The 12,778-nt window shown below is 38.1% G+C and overlaps 1 protein-coding gene across 1 annotated transcript in view; it reads right to left on the bottom strand.

Annotated features, from left to right (window-relative positions):
- Positions 1–12,778, bottom strand: part of GRIP2 (glutamate receptor interacting protein 2) — a 165,374-nt gene that overhangs the window by 56,694 nt on the left and 95,902 nt on the right. Inside the window, exons 13-14 of the mRNA XM_031964425.1 lie at positions 8,736–8,881; positions 5,173–5,253 (exon numbers count right to left, since the gene is read on the bottom strand). Of these exons, the coding sequence (XP_031820285.1) occupies positions 5,173–5,253; positions 8,736–8,881 (227 nt within the window). The remainder of the gene's footprint in view (positions 1–5,172; positions 5,254–8,735; positions 8,882–12,778) is intronic.

The following is a 12,778-nucleotide window of genomic DNA, read 5'->3' as shown; positions in this document are numbered from 1 at the left end:
AGCTCTCCTCCATACTGCCAGTTGCTCTCTCATCTCACTGGTTTCCTTTTCCACATTAGTATCCCTTTCTTGCTTACAATCCAAACTTCTCCTTGGGAGACTATTTTCCCATGTCTCTCCATCATCCATCATCAATTTTCAATGATTATACTAAAAGTTGCTTCATTTGTTTATGTCCAAGTTTCAGGGGAGCATAGTTTCTGAATCTGAAAGCAACATCCACCCCATGTAACTGTCACTTTAATCCCTTTCTTTAAACTTAACCATACAGTCTCAAACTGCATTTTGCTGAGAATATTTATATCCATATGTTGCCACCAACCATTTGGACTAAAAACTTAATGAAGGCAAGGACCATGATTCCTTTTATCTTTGAAAAGTCCATTGTGCCTTTCAGAGGATCTTATAAGTAAATTTTGATCAATATGTATTTACTAAATCAAACTCAATTATACTTTAGAAACAAGCCGTCATAAATCAGTACTTGTTTGGGGAAGGGGGGAAAGAAAACCACATTCCAGGGGCATGTGGGTGGGGGATGGTGGTAGTCAGAGGTAAAGATGATGAATGCCATTGTTTACTTTTTCTAAATTGCTTCCCAGTTCTTCACCCCACCCCAACTGGGCTGTGGATGCCCTCTGTGGGGCACCATGATGGATGAAGGAACTTCAAAGGTCAGCCTGTTTGGAGATTTTAATAGGAAGCCTGGTGTCAGAAACTGAATTATTTCCCTCAGAGGAGTTACATACCACAACTCATTTGCACCAATGGCTTTGTGGGTACAGATATATCTCCTTATTGATTGAGATAAAGCATTTGACTGAAATGTAATTAAATTGAATGCTCCAAAGCACGACTCACAAAAGTAAACATTTCTAATCGAGAGTGAGGACAATTTAGCTGAGCCAGGAGGATGACAAGGAATTCATTTTGCAAACAAAGAGGAAGCACCTGATGGCATTTATGCCAAAGATGGCATGCAGCTTGACCTTCACTGGCATGGGCCACTAGGTGCCACCCCACCTCTCCACTTGCTCCAGGGTCGTTCTACCCATATCTCTGAGAGTTGTTGTCTTCCACTTTAAAGGATTGGCATTATAGTATTTCTCATCCCAGTCCATCTCTCTCATATTACATTGTAGGCTCACAAAATCTGATTTAAACGTATCTTAAGCAGCATTTAGTTCAATGCTCAGTTTACAGAAGAGAAAAAAGAAAGTCCACAAAGGTGAAATGATTTGGTTAAGACTTCAGAGCATAGGCTTTGTATCCATCTTCTAAATCCAGATTCTTTACTGCTTCCCTTCCAAGTCATGAGAAAGAGTGGTTCCTTCATTCCTTTCTCATGTATTCCTCAATAAAGCATGAAGAAGAAGGACTCATTTTAGAGTTTAAAGATCTCACAGTACATAGAGCCTCACTCTATTCCTTACAATTTGCAGAATCTTCCCACCACTATAACATGAGAGGATTGATGGACAAAATGAGCTTTAAAATCCTTTCCTTGCTATTCTGTGAGTTTTTCTTTTATCTTCAAAGCAATTTGATTCTCACTGGGGTCACTGAAAGCTTTTATGAAAGGGAGTGATTCTCTTTGACCAGTGCACTTGGAAAGATGACTGCATCATTTGTGTGGAGAATGAAAAAAGAGGCAGGGATGGAGGCAGAGATACCAATCAGCAGACTTTCATGATGGTGATGAAAGGCTGAACTAGGATTGTATTAATATAAATAGAGGAGAGAGAATGGAGCAGAGAAATAGTATGGAGATAAAAATTAACAGTTCTTTGCAACTGATTAGATGTAGAGAGTGAGAGAGAGGAATCTGGGGAAGGGAAGGAAACAAGCATTTATTAAGCATCTGTTATATTCCAGGTATGCTAAACAGTTCCTAAATATTATTTCATTTGATCCTCACAACAATCCTGGGAGGTAGGTGTTGTTATGAGTCCCACTTGGGGAAAATGAGGTGGGCAGATGTTAAGTGTCCAGAGTAATACAGCTAATAAATATCTGAGACCAGAGTTGGACTTACGTCTTCACGAGTACAGTACCAGTGTTCTGTGTACTATGGTGCCATCTAGCTGCCTCAAAGGGTCAAAGATATCTCCGTAATGCTGTTCACAGAAAGACAGAACTTGTGTGGAAGGTAGTTTTTGTAGGGAAGATGATAACTATAGATTCTGATAGGTTGAGAGGAAAATGGTATGGTGATGAGAAGACTGGCTCTGGAATTAGATCTGAATGAAAATTTTCCTTGAATCTCAGTCTCTTCATCTGTAAAATGAAGGGGTCTGGGTCTCTGAGTCTCATTCGAACACTAAAAAGAAAACAAAGCTTGGGGCATAGCCATTCTTTTATTTGGGAGACAATTCCAACAGAGTAGAAGCAACATATTTTTAGAAACTAGTGGGAAAAAGACATTCGTTCCTAGCAGCATACATCCTTATAATCCCACAAATGGAAGGCAGCAATCTGATACTGGTGAAGGAGACAAACAAACAAACAAAAACTACAAAAATCAGGTACATACATTTTAGAGGCATTGAAATCTGCAGCTACTTAAGGCAAAGACAGACAGCCCTGGACATTTCAGCAGTCCTTGATAGGATGTACCACTGTTATCAAATCCTAATCCAATCACTAAAGTTCTTAAAAATGACGGGTGGTCATTTAGAAAGAAAAATTTCATTATGGTCAATGTCCTCTGTTGTTAATGATGACAGCTAACATTTATAGAACTCTTTACTATATGCCAGATATTGTGCTAAGGGTTTTACAATTATTTTCTCATCTGATCATTGGGAGGGAGATATTATTATTTGCATTTTACAGATAAGGGGACTTGAAGAAAACAGAGATCAAGTTACTTAGGTTACATTTGAATTCAGATATTCTTGACTATAAGCCCATCACTCCTTCCATTGTATCTCTTAACAACTCCATAGATAATCCATGAAATTTGTCCCAACTTTATGGATTGAAGTATCACTGAACTCATGCATTAAGTTGAACCCCCATCCTTAATACCATCCTTTTTAACAGGCAAGTCTCATAGCTGACCCTTTGTTCCTCTGACCCATAAAGTCTGAGCAAGGAAAATGCATTCCTTCATCTGATCAGCCATCAAATTCCTTTTCTCTGGCTCAGGGTGAAGTTAATAACTTTTCTACAGACCGGATATTGACTCTGAGATAAAATAGGGATGTCATTTGATATTTTCAGAGTCCTGCTGCTTGGATCCAGTCAGGGGAATGAGGAGGGGAAGGAGGTCAGCTCCATGCAAAGCAACCAACCTTGCATGACAGGATTAATCAGATACCTGGGGGTACTTTTATACTGGGGCTTCTGAAACTTTTTCCACTTGTGACCCATTTTCACCTGAGAAATTTGTATATGATACTGGGAACATATAAATCTATAAAATAGGTTTGTAAATCAAACATTTATTAATAATAAATCATAATTTCATGACCCCCACATTCAGTTATAAGACCCCCATATGAAGTCACAATCCACAATTTAAGAATCTGGGCTTTAGATTCAATTGGGGTCCATTTGTTTTTGTTTTAATGATTTGATAACCACAATTATTAATTTAATTATTTTCATTTGTCATCATATATATTTTATTTTATGTATCTAGAAATATTCTCAGAAGGGTCCATAGGTTTTTACCAGGCTGCTAAAGGAGTTTATGATATGAAAAAGATCAACAATCTTTGCCTCAAAGGGGCAGTTACTAGCTGCTGAGGCTGGTGGGGTGGGGACCCAGGAACAGACTCCCTCAGAAGGTACTGTTTGAGGTGAGTTTTAAAGGCAGGCAGGGATTCTAAAAGTCAGGTGCATGGTGGGGAGCACTGTAGGCACTGGCATCAGTCAGGGCAAAGGCACAGAGATGAAAGATGGAGAGTCCATTTATTCAAACATTTGTTTTTAAGAATCTAAAGGGGGAAAAGCACCGACTTGGGCTATAAAATGAGAGGGTTAGTGGACAAAATGAGCTTTAAAATCCTTTCCTTGCTATTCTGTGAGTTTTTATTTTATAAAATAAGATGAGCTGGAGGAGATAAAAATATTGAATTATCTCTGTCCTCTTGGAGTTTATAAAAGGCACAGGTTTTACACAGGAGGGACTGGAGGAAATAAGGGGATATGAAAAGAAATAAAGCTCATGGCAAGAAAGAAAGGGAAAAACCAAGAAAGGGGTTATACTTCTTCCTTCCTCCCTGCTTACTGCTCCCCGTTGCTTTTGCATCTAGGGTGATTGCCCCTTTCCACTTTCCTGGATCCAATGAAGTGCTTTCCCTTTATTCTGATAAAATAGGAGGTGGGGAGCCTGCTTTCTGTCTAGGTTTACAATCTTAAAAGAAAAAAATCAATCAAGGACCAAGCATAAATTTTTCTAAATATCAGTTTGGGGACAGGTTTGAAGGGATTCCTTCCCCCCACCTCTTTTTACTGGAAATAATAAATAATAAATAAATAAATAAATGTATTCATTTAATACACAAAGAACAAGGCATCCTTCATACATACAATAAATGCAATAAAGGAATACTATCTTTCAATATCATGACTGACCAAGATTGTGGATAAATGAGCAAAGGAAGAAAGAGAAAATAAAGAAAGATACACAGAAATTGAAGGGAGCAGAGACCGACTTAGGGGGAAGAAAGGAGAAGGAAACAGCAATAGAGAGATGCAGATTCATAAGCCATAAAAATAAGGGAAATGAAAGAGGATAGGAAGATGGGACTACAAAAGTAGAGGCAGATAGAAAGGAAGAGAGAGATATAGAAAGAAAAAAGATTGAGGGAGAGATGGAAGGAGACTGAGATTCTGAGGTAATTTCTCTTGTCATTCTCTGTTGATCACTCAATGGGCAAGTGGCTGCCATTTCTGCCTATTAAAACACTAAATTAATGATTGTTGTTCACAGTTTTCCAGCTGCTTTCTAATCCTGAATCTTTTAGAGATTCTGAATGAAATAACTATTGCATCCTTCCCAGGAAGAAAATATTTTCTGAATTGTAGTGACAGCAGTGATAATCGTAGTATTAAGCCCACAGATGACAGATTGGGGATTAGATTTAGCTCTGGAAACAGAGTTGGCTCCCTCCAGTTTATGTCAACCTACTTCTGTAGGAGAAAAAGGAAAGAGATACTTACAACTTATGGTTATCCCCAGCTCCACTCCTCTCTTCTTGGGTAATTTCACATGAAAGGTGCCACTACTTGGGATTACTGATTCTGGAAAATAAAGACACCGACTATGTGTCAGGACAATTTGAATGTTTGTTAAAAGACCTCCTCTAGGCAAGAAAATCAGACCACCTTGACTTCTGGCTCCAAGGTTTTCTTGTATTTTGTTTATTTGTTTTGTTTTTAAATCTGGGAAGAAGGTTGAAGATAATGAAGTCTAGAAATCTCATTTTACAGAAATGAAAACTGATTCTCATTTCCAAAAAATATTAAGTAAGTGCCTGTTACAGACCAGGTATTGTGCTAAATGCTGAGTTACAAAGATAAATAGCAAAATGATCTCTGCCTCACGATGCTTATGTTCTACTGAGAGGACATAAAACATGGAAACAGACATAGATAGATGAGATAGATGATAATATGAAAAGAAGGGGCGGCACATGAGCTAAACTAAACCTTAAAGGAAGCTGGAGATCTGAGAGGTGGGAGGAGGCCATTAGCTATGGCAAAAGTAATCTAAGCTGAAATATCATTGGCAGATAATGGCAGCATATGTTAGCTCTCCTGGCTAATATCTGTATTTTAACTAAAGCCTATAAAGAATTAATCTAAAGACAATGGGTACTTGGTAATGTTGGAATTTCAGATTCCAACAGATCAGTCAGGTAGTTATTTGGACCTTACAAGCCCTGACAAACAACACTACATAATCGGCTACCTACTTTGCTTACATGTAACATTGGCTCAAGAAGGATGGCTCCTTCAAAAAAGGCCCCCTTGTAATATAGCCTCTTTAATTCCCTTTTATTCAATCATTTAAACTTTGAGTGTGAGGATTCTGAAAAATAAGGCTTAGAAGTCTTATAGACCAATTCTCCTTTCTCTACTCCAACCCTATCCAACACCCAATGAGTCTGAATTCTAGATATTCTAGACCTTTTCCCTAGTTGTCTGATCCAGTCAGAGACATTGATTTTGATATAGATCTCCATATTGCCACTAGAGTTAACTTATAGAATCATAGAATCTAAGGGCTGAAAGCCTACCAGTTCAACCCATAATTGATTAATTGATTAAGAATTTCCTCCACTCTCACTCCAACAAAAGGTCATCCAGTTTTTGCCTATAGACTACTATAGAAGTCGTTCATTTTATCCCTGGACAAATATGATTGCTAGGAAGTTTTTGCCTCTGTTGAGCCAAGATCTGCTTCCTGGTCATTCTTCTCCCCAGTTCTAATTAGATATAGATAAAAATGCTTTCACTGCCCCCGCTTTAAGACAGGGACTAGACTTGTCCAATGACTAATTTTCTCGAGGCAAAATAATCCAGGCCCTTCAAGTGTCTCCCTTGTGTTTTCCAGATTTCTCCCCATTCCGCTTACATTTCTGTGAATATATTTCAGCTTGTTAATATCTTTTTTCAGAATGCAGTCCCAGAGCAATACATATCAATCCAGACAGAGTGTGACCAGTGCACATCACAGTAGAACGACATTATATAGTTAGTCTAAAATGGATTTATTTTTTTAAAAAATAAAAATTAAGCCTCCAGCCCACACTGTAGTTCATACTGAGACCATGGGCAACTAAAATCCCATGGATTCTTTTTTTCACATGAATTACTATCAAGCCATATTTGTCTCATCCTACACTTAAACAAATCAATTTCTTAGGCTTAAATGGAAGACTTTAACATTTATTCTGGCAAAATTTCCCTTTATTGGCTTTTGGCCCATTTTTCATCTTCTTTTTGAAATTCTCAAAGAATTTCAGAAGGGTTATAGTATCTCAGTAGCCATTTAATTTAACCAATAAACCCCAAAGATTCACTTTTTATGTATCTTATATGTGGCCAACCAGTATGTCCTTGAAAATCTCCAAGGATGGATAACCCACTATTGTGTGTCACCATGTATTTAGCTTCTTGACAGCTCTCATTATTAGGAAGTTTTTCCTTAAACTCTATCAACTTTTCTCATGTATTATTTTCCTAGTAGTTATCATTCACAAATGTGGAATATCACCCAAGGGAGGATAGATTTTGAGTATGAGCCACTCTGGATTCATGGAAAATGTACTGTGTTCCTTGTAGGGAGAAATGTGTCCTCTCAACATTTTAGTCAAATTATCCTGTTTATGCTCTCTGTACAGGACATTCTATCTCCCATCTTCATGCCTTTATAAAGATTAAACCTATATCTTGAATTCACCCTTCTATGCCTTCCTCTTTTGGAATCCCTACCTTCTTTCAAGTCTCAGCCCAAGTGCCTTTTCCTCCAGAAGACATATACTGATAGTCCTCCTCCCATTGCTAATTTTACCATGATACTTTGTACAAAATTAGTTTGTCTTTATTTGTATACATATTGTTTCCCTCTTAAGTAGAATATAAAATCCTTGAGGAGAAAGACTGTTTCATCTTTGTATCCCCAGTACCTGACACATAGTAGAAACATATAAATATTTGTTGAATGAGTGAGTGAAAATTGAGATACTCCAGAGGCTTTATGGGTCTCCCTAATCTGCTCCTCCAGGATACTTACTGTTGTACTAACTAGTGACATCATGAGGCCCCTCTGTGGTCATGGGGTGATCCACCATCTCCTAGCTATCCAATGGCACTGAACTGACATGGAATCCACCCAGCCTAATAATATCCACTCAGCTGCCTCACCAGCTGTTAGGTCAAGAGACTATATTAAGCCCTTCAAAGCTGGGGTCTAGAATGCTATGAGCATTAAGAATGTGCCTTTCCCTTAAGAGAGAGCACCACCCCCATGGGATAACTGTATGAGTTAACATGGCTGGTCAACAGATAAGAAGTTCCACACCTTTTTTTGTACCACTCTTTTTGTACAGAGATAATTTTACATAGTAGAAATATCAATATACCCTTGGATTTGGCAGCTAGAAAGAAAACTGGACTTGGAGTCATGAAGAGCTGAGTTCAAATCCTACCTTAGACACTGGCTAGGTACTCTGGTACATTCAATCTCTCTTGACCTTAGTTTCCTCATCTGTCAAATGGGGATAATAACAGTACCTTCCATATAAAATTGTTGTATATGAGAAAATATTAGTGAAGTACTTAGCACACTGCCTGGAAAATAATAGGCATTTAGAATGCTTATTCTCCCCATCCCCACCCTCCCTTAAATCAGTTCATGCATATCTATTTCCATTGTGCTTTCACATTCAATATTGCCTGGAATATTAGTGAGGTAGACAGGACAGAATTTGGCTATCCCCATTTTACAGATGAAGAAACTAAGATTCAAAGAGATTTGGTATCTGTTCAAGGCCACCCAGAGAGTAAGCAGTAAAAATAAATTTTCTAAGTTTCTCTTCCAGCTGTAGTCTTCTTTTTGGGGAGCACCTGAGAGCACCTTTGAAGAAGGCAGGGGATATAGGTTTGTGGGACAGAGATGAAAGGCATCAGGAAACCAGAAGGAAAAAAATCTGATCCTCCTTCTGAGTCTAACACACAGTAGGCCCACTTTCAAAAGCATGCTTAAATAATAAGGTTACCTGCTACATCAAACTCAATTTCTAGGGTGACTTTGTTTGAGAGTGCTGCATCGCGCAGGAGCTGGTTGGCTTCCTCCATGGTGCCATCTTCCGTGGCAATGCTGTTGATGGACAGTACTCTGTCTCCAACCTGCAGCAGGCCACATCTGGAATTCCCAAAGAAAAGGATGATGGGCAGTAAGGTTTGGGGGAGAGTAGGAAAGGTGGGAGACAAAGCACGTGGGCAGCTGAAAGGGACTTTCAAGGTCCTCAACTAGGACACAGCTGAGATCTAGAGAGGATCTTCATGGGGACAAAATATACATTGACAGCCATGCAGAAAATTAGTGAGATTGGTGGATGGAGAACCTGGGGTTCCTAACTCCCAACCCAGGGATCTCTTCACCATACTACACTCTCCCAAGGCAACATTCCAGCTCACAGAGTCCTTGAGAAAGTGTATACAACAAGGGAGCAAGAGCATTTGGTTCTGATTTTCAAGAGGCTCACAGCCCAATGGAAGGAGACCCAGACACAAATGCAAGGTAGAACTTGGCAAATACCCAAGAAAGATATGGATACCTAGTGGAATTCAGAGGAGCAAGTAATCACTGTGGGCTGAAATGGTTACTAAAATTCATACACTTGGACTGCATATAATAATAATAATAATAATAAATAACCAGTATTTGTATTATCATCAAAGACAGAACTGGAATTAGGATTAAGTTTTCAGGGTGATGTCATTTGACTCTTACAATAACCTTGTGAGGTTGGTGCTATTATCCGCATTTTGTAGATGAGAAAATTGAGGTTGGGACAGGTAAAGTGACTCACATAGATAAGTATCTGAGGTGGATATGAACTCAGATCTTCTGACTTCAAGTGAAGCATTTTAGACACCAGTCCATCTAATTAATGGCCTTTAGACTTGAAGGATGAATTAGAATTAAATTGAGAGGGGGAAGAGGGAATTCTGGGAAGAGCCATTTTGTAGACAAAGATTCAGAGATAAGAAAGGTTCAAAGGATGATAGATAGAAAATAAGTAAAAAGCTTGGAGATCAGGAGATTCAGTCTGCTCATTTTCTAGGAAATTAACATGCAGAAAGTCTGTGGAGCTCTCCCAAGCATCCGGGGAGTAAGTGACCGAGAACTTGACTCAGGTCCTCTGAATCCAGATTAATTTTTCTTCCACTGTCCCATGCCACGTTTCAGAAAAATGTATTAGGAGGATATTGAATAGAGAGTTTGGAGAAAAAGTCTTCTTCACATTCAAATAATTGTCATTGTTAGTATGAGTTATACACACACACACACACACACACACACACACACATATATATAAACTTTGCTGGTGAATTTAGTCTTAATACAAAGTTATATTTAAAGCTATGCAAATGGAAGCCGTCAAGTGTTGTCAGTCAGTCAGATCACATTTGTTTAGCATCTACTATATGCCAGGCATTTGTGCTAAGTGCTGAGGATCCAAAGAAACAGTCCCTGTTCTCAAAGAGTCATGGTCTAATAGTCTAACCTTACTGATGCTCTTTCTTCAAAGGTTGGATGATCTCTCATTCAGAGTTTCTGAGCTAAATGGTCTCTGAAGTGCCTTTCAACCACAAGATTTGATGGGAACAGGACAAATGCTTGTGTCAAAGGCTGAACAGACTCTTCAGGATGGGTTGGCTTGATATTTGCCATATATCAGCTGTCTGAGCCTGCTTTCCTAGCTTGATAGCAATGGAGATCATAAATGTGATGATGATTAAAAATATCAGACCACTTTTATTTCTGATTGTTTTTGGCAAGATAATTGAGGTTATTAAGTGACTTGCTCAGGGTCAAGTGTCTGAGGCTGGATTTGAACCGTAGTTTTTCTGACTGTCCACTATAGCACTTTGTTCTAACCCTTAGTTCTGATTTTTAAGATTTTCTTTACTTTTTCCTTTTTTCCTTTATTAATTATTTATTTTTGTTTTATTTTTCTTAATTAATTGTTAATTGTTTTTATTTTTACAGGTATATTAAGTATTTAAATACACATTTCTTTATGAATCATGTTGGCTTTTTTTCTTTTTTTAAGAGCTGAGAAGGACCTCAGAGACCATGTAGTCCAACCCTCTCATTTTACAGATGAGAAAACTGAGTCCTGAGAAGTTAAATGCCATGGGTTACACAAACAGAAGGCCAAAAGCAGGGTTTAAATCTATGTCCTCTCTCACTCTCAAGCCTGGGCTCTTTCACTGTGTAAAAGTCAAATTTAGTTCATGTTTTAAGGATCACAGAATATTAAAATGGGGATAGCCTTGCACCTGGCCTTTCTCACACATTACTACTTAGAGAGTGTTAGGTCAGTTCCTTTATGACTTGTTCCCATGGACATTATGGCTTGTTCCCATGGACAAGAGAGACAATACTTCTCTGTAGGTCCCCATCCTTCTTAACGCCAATACCCCTTAGATGCTACAAAGCTGGGAAGACTTGGATAAAAGATGTGGTGACTAATAAAGTGAGTGGCTACATTCAGAGAGGGTCCTTGCCATCTTGGCTGCAGGACATGAACTTGACTATTTTGACCATGACAATAATTGTGAATTCTCTACTGCATTATAGAAGACTTGAAATCTCAAGCATGAGAAAGAGACCCATATTAATAAAATGACAGATCCCTGAAGACTTCAAGTTTTAAAGCCAAGACATCATCATATTAGGAGGCAATTTGGTCTCCAATGAATTGCTTATTGAATCTGAAATCAAGGAGATGTGAGTTCAAATCCTGCCTTGGATACTTCCTAACTGGGTAGCCCTCAGCAAATTGTTTGACCTCTGTTCAGCTTCAGTTTCTTCATCCATAAAATGGGAATAATAATAAGATCTACCTCACAAGGTTGCTTTTAATGTCAAATGAGACATTATAAACAAATAGTTTCATAAATCTTTTTTTCTGAATATTTTATTTTTCCAAATACAGATGAAGATAATTTTCAGCAGTTGTTTTTATAAGAGTTTGTGTTCTAAATTTTTCTCCCTCTTTCCCTTCTCTCTCCCCTCCTCAAGAAAGCAATAGATAAAATATGCTTTATAAATCTTAAAGCAGGATATGAATGCTTGCTATCATTTTAAGCAAATTACTTAACTTATCAGTTCTTCAGTTTCTTTTTATGTAAAATGAGGTTAATAAAAGCAGTCACCTCACTCTAGTTAGACAATAAATATAAAGCACTTGCCAGCCCTTAAAGTATGATATAAATGTTGGCTATGATATCCCTTTAGTTCACTTTTACTTTTCTATTTTAAGTCAGGAAGGAACACTGGAGACCATCAAGTCCAAATTCTCCATTTTCCAGATGAGTGAATTGAGGCCAGAGAGAGAAAACTCACTTATGTTAAAAGTACAAAAGTACTCAATCCTGTGGGTCTTCTGACTGTTTGTTGAGAGTCATTTTCATTACTGTAATCTTGACAAACCTCACCCCTATTGCTTTTTAATGCAGCATGGTCAGGAGAGGCCCATGCTCTATATGTCCCTGTCAGGTAGTCAGCAACTCGCTGTCTGTGTTCCTTTTGAATAATATCCAAGGGTCAGAGTAAAAAGTCTTAAGCTTCTTAAAAAATAAAAAATTAAGTCTTATGTTTCCATAGTTAGCTTTTCTCTCCAGTCCCTACACACACACACACACACACACACACACACACACACAGTCTTAGATTTCCTGCAGGTTCAAGGATCCCTGAAATGCAGGTTATTTGGACAAATAGGTTTTTGTCTTCAATTATTAAGTGAAAGGCTAGAACTAGATCATGTCCAATGGTTTTCTTTCTGGTTTAAATCAATGATCTTATGACCTTACAATATAGAAGAATAATAGCATTCAGAGTAGTAAATTTCACCCATACCCATGCTTTATAAATGAGGAAACTGAGACCAAGAAAAAAGAAACTGACTGTCCAAGAATCATACAGGTGGATCCAGGATTTAAAGTCAAGTCTCTTGACTCACATATCAAACAGAGAACCAAAATAATCAAATGCCAATTCAAGATGAATAATGAGGCACTTTCT

The sequence above is a fragment of the Sarcophilus harrisii genome, chromosome 1 (genome assembly GCF_902635505.1).
Source record: "Sarcophilus harrisii chromosome 1, mSarHar1.11, whole genome shotgun sequence".
Classification (NCBI taxonomy): Eukaryota; Metazoa; Chordata; class Mammalia; order Dasyuromorphia; family Dasyuridae; genus Sarcophilus; species Sarcophilus harrisii.
This window is presented reverse-complemented; position numbering and strand designations above follow the sequence as displayed.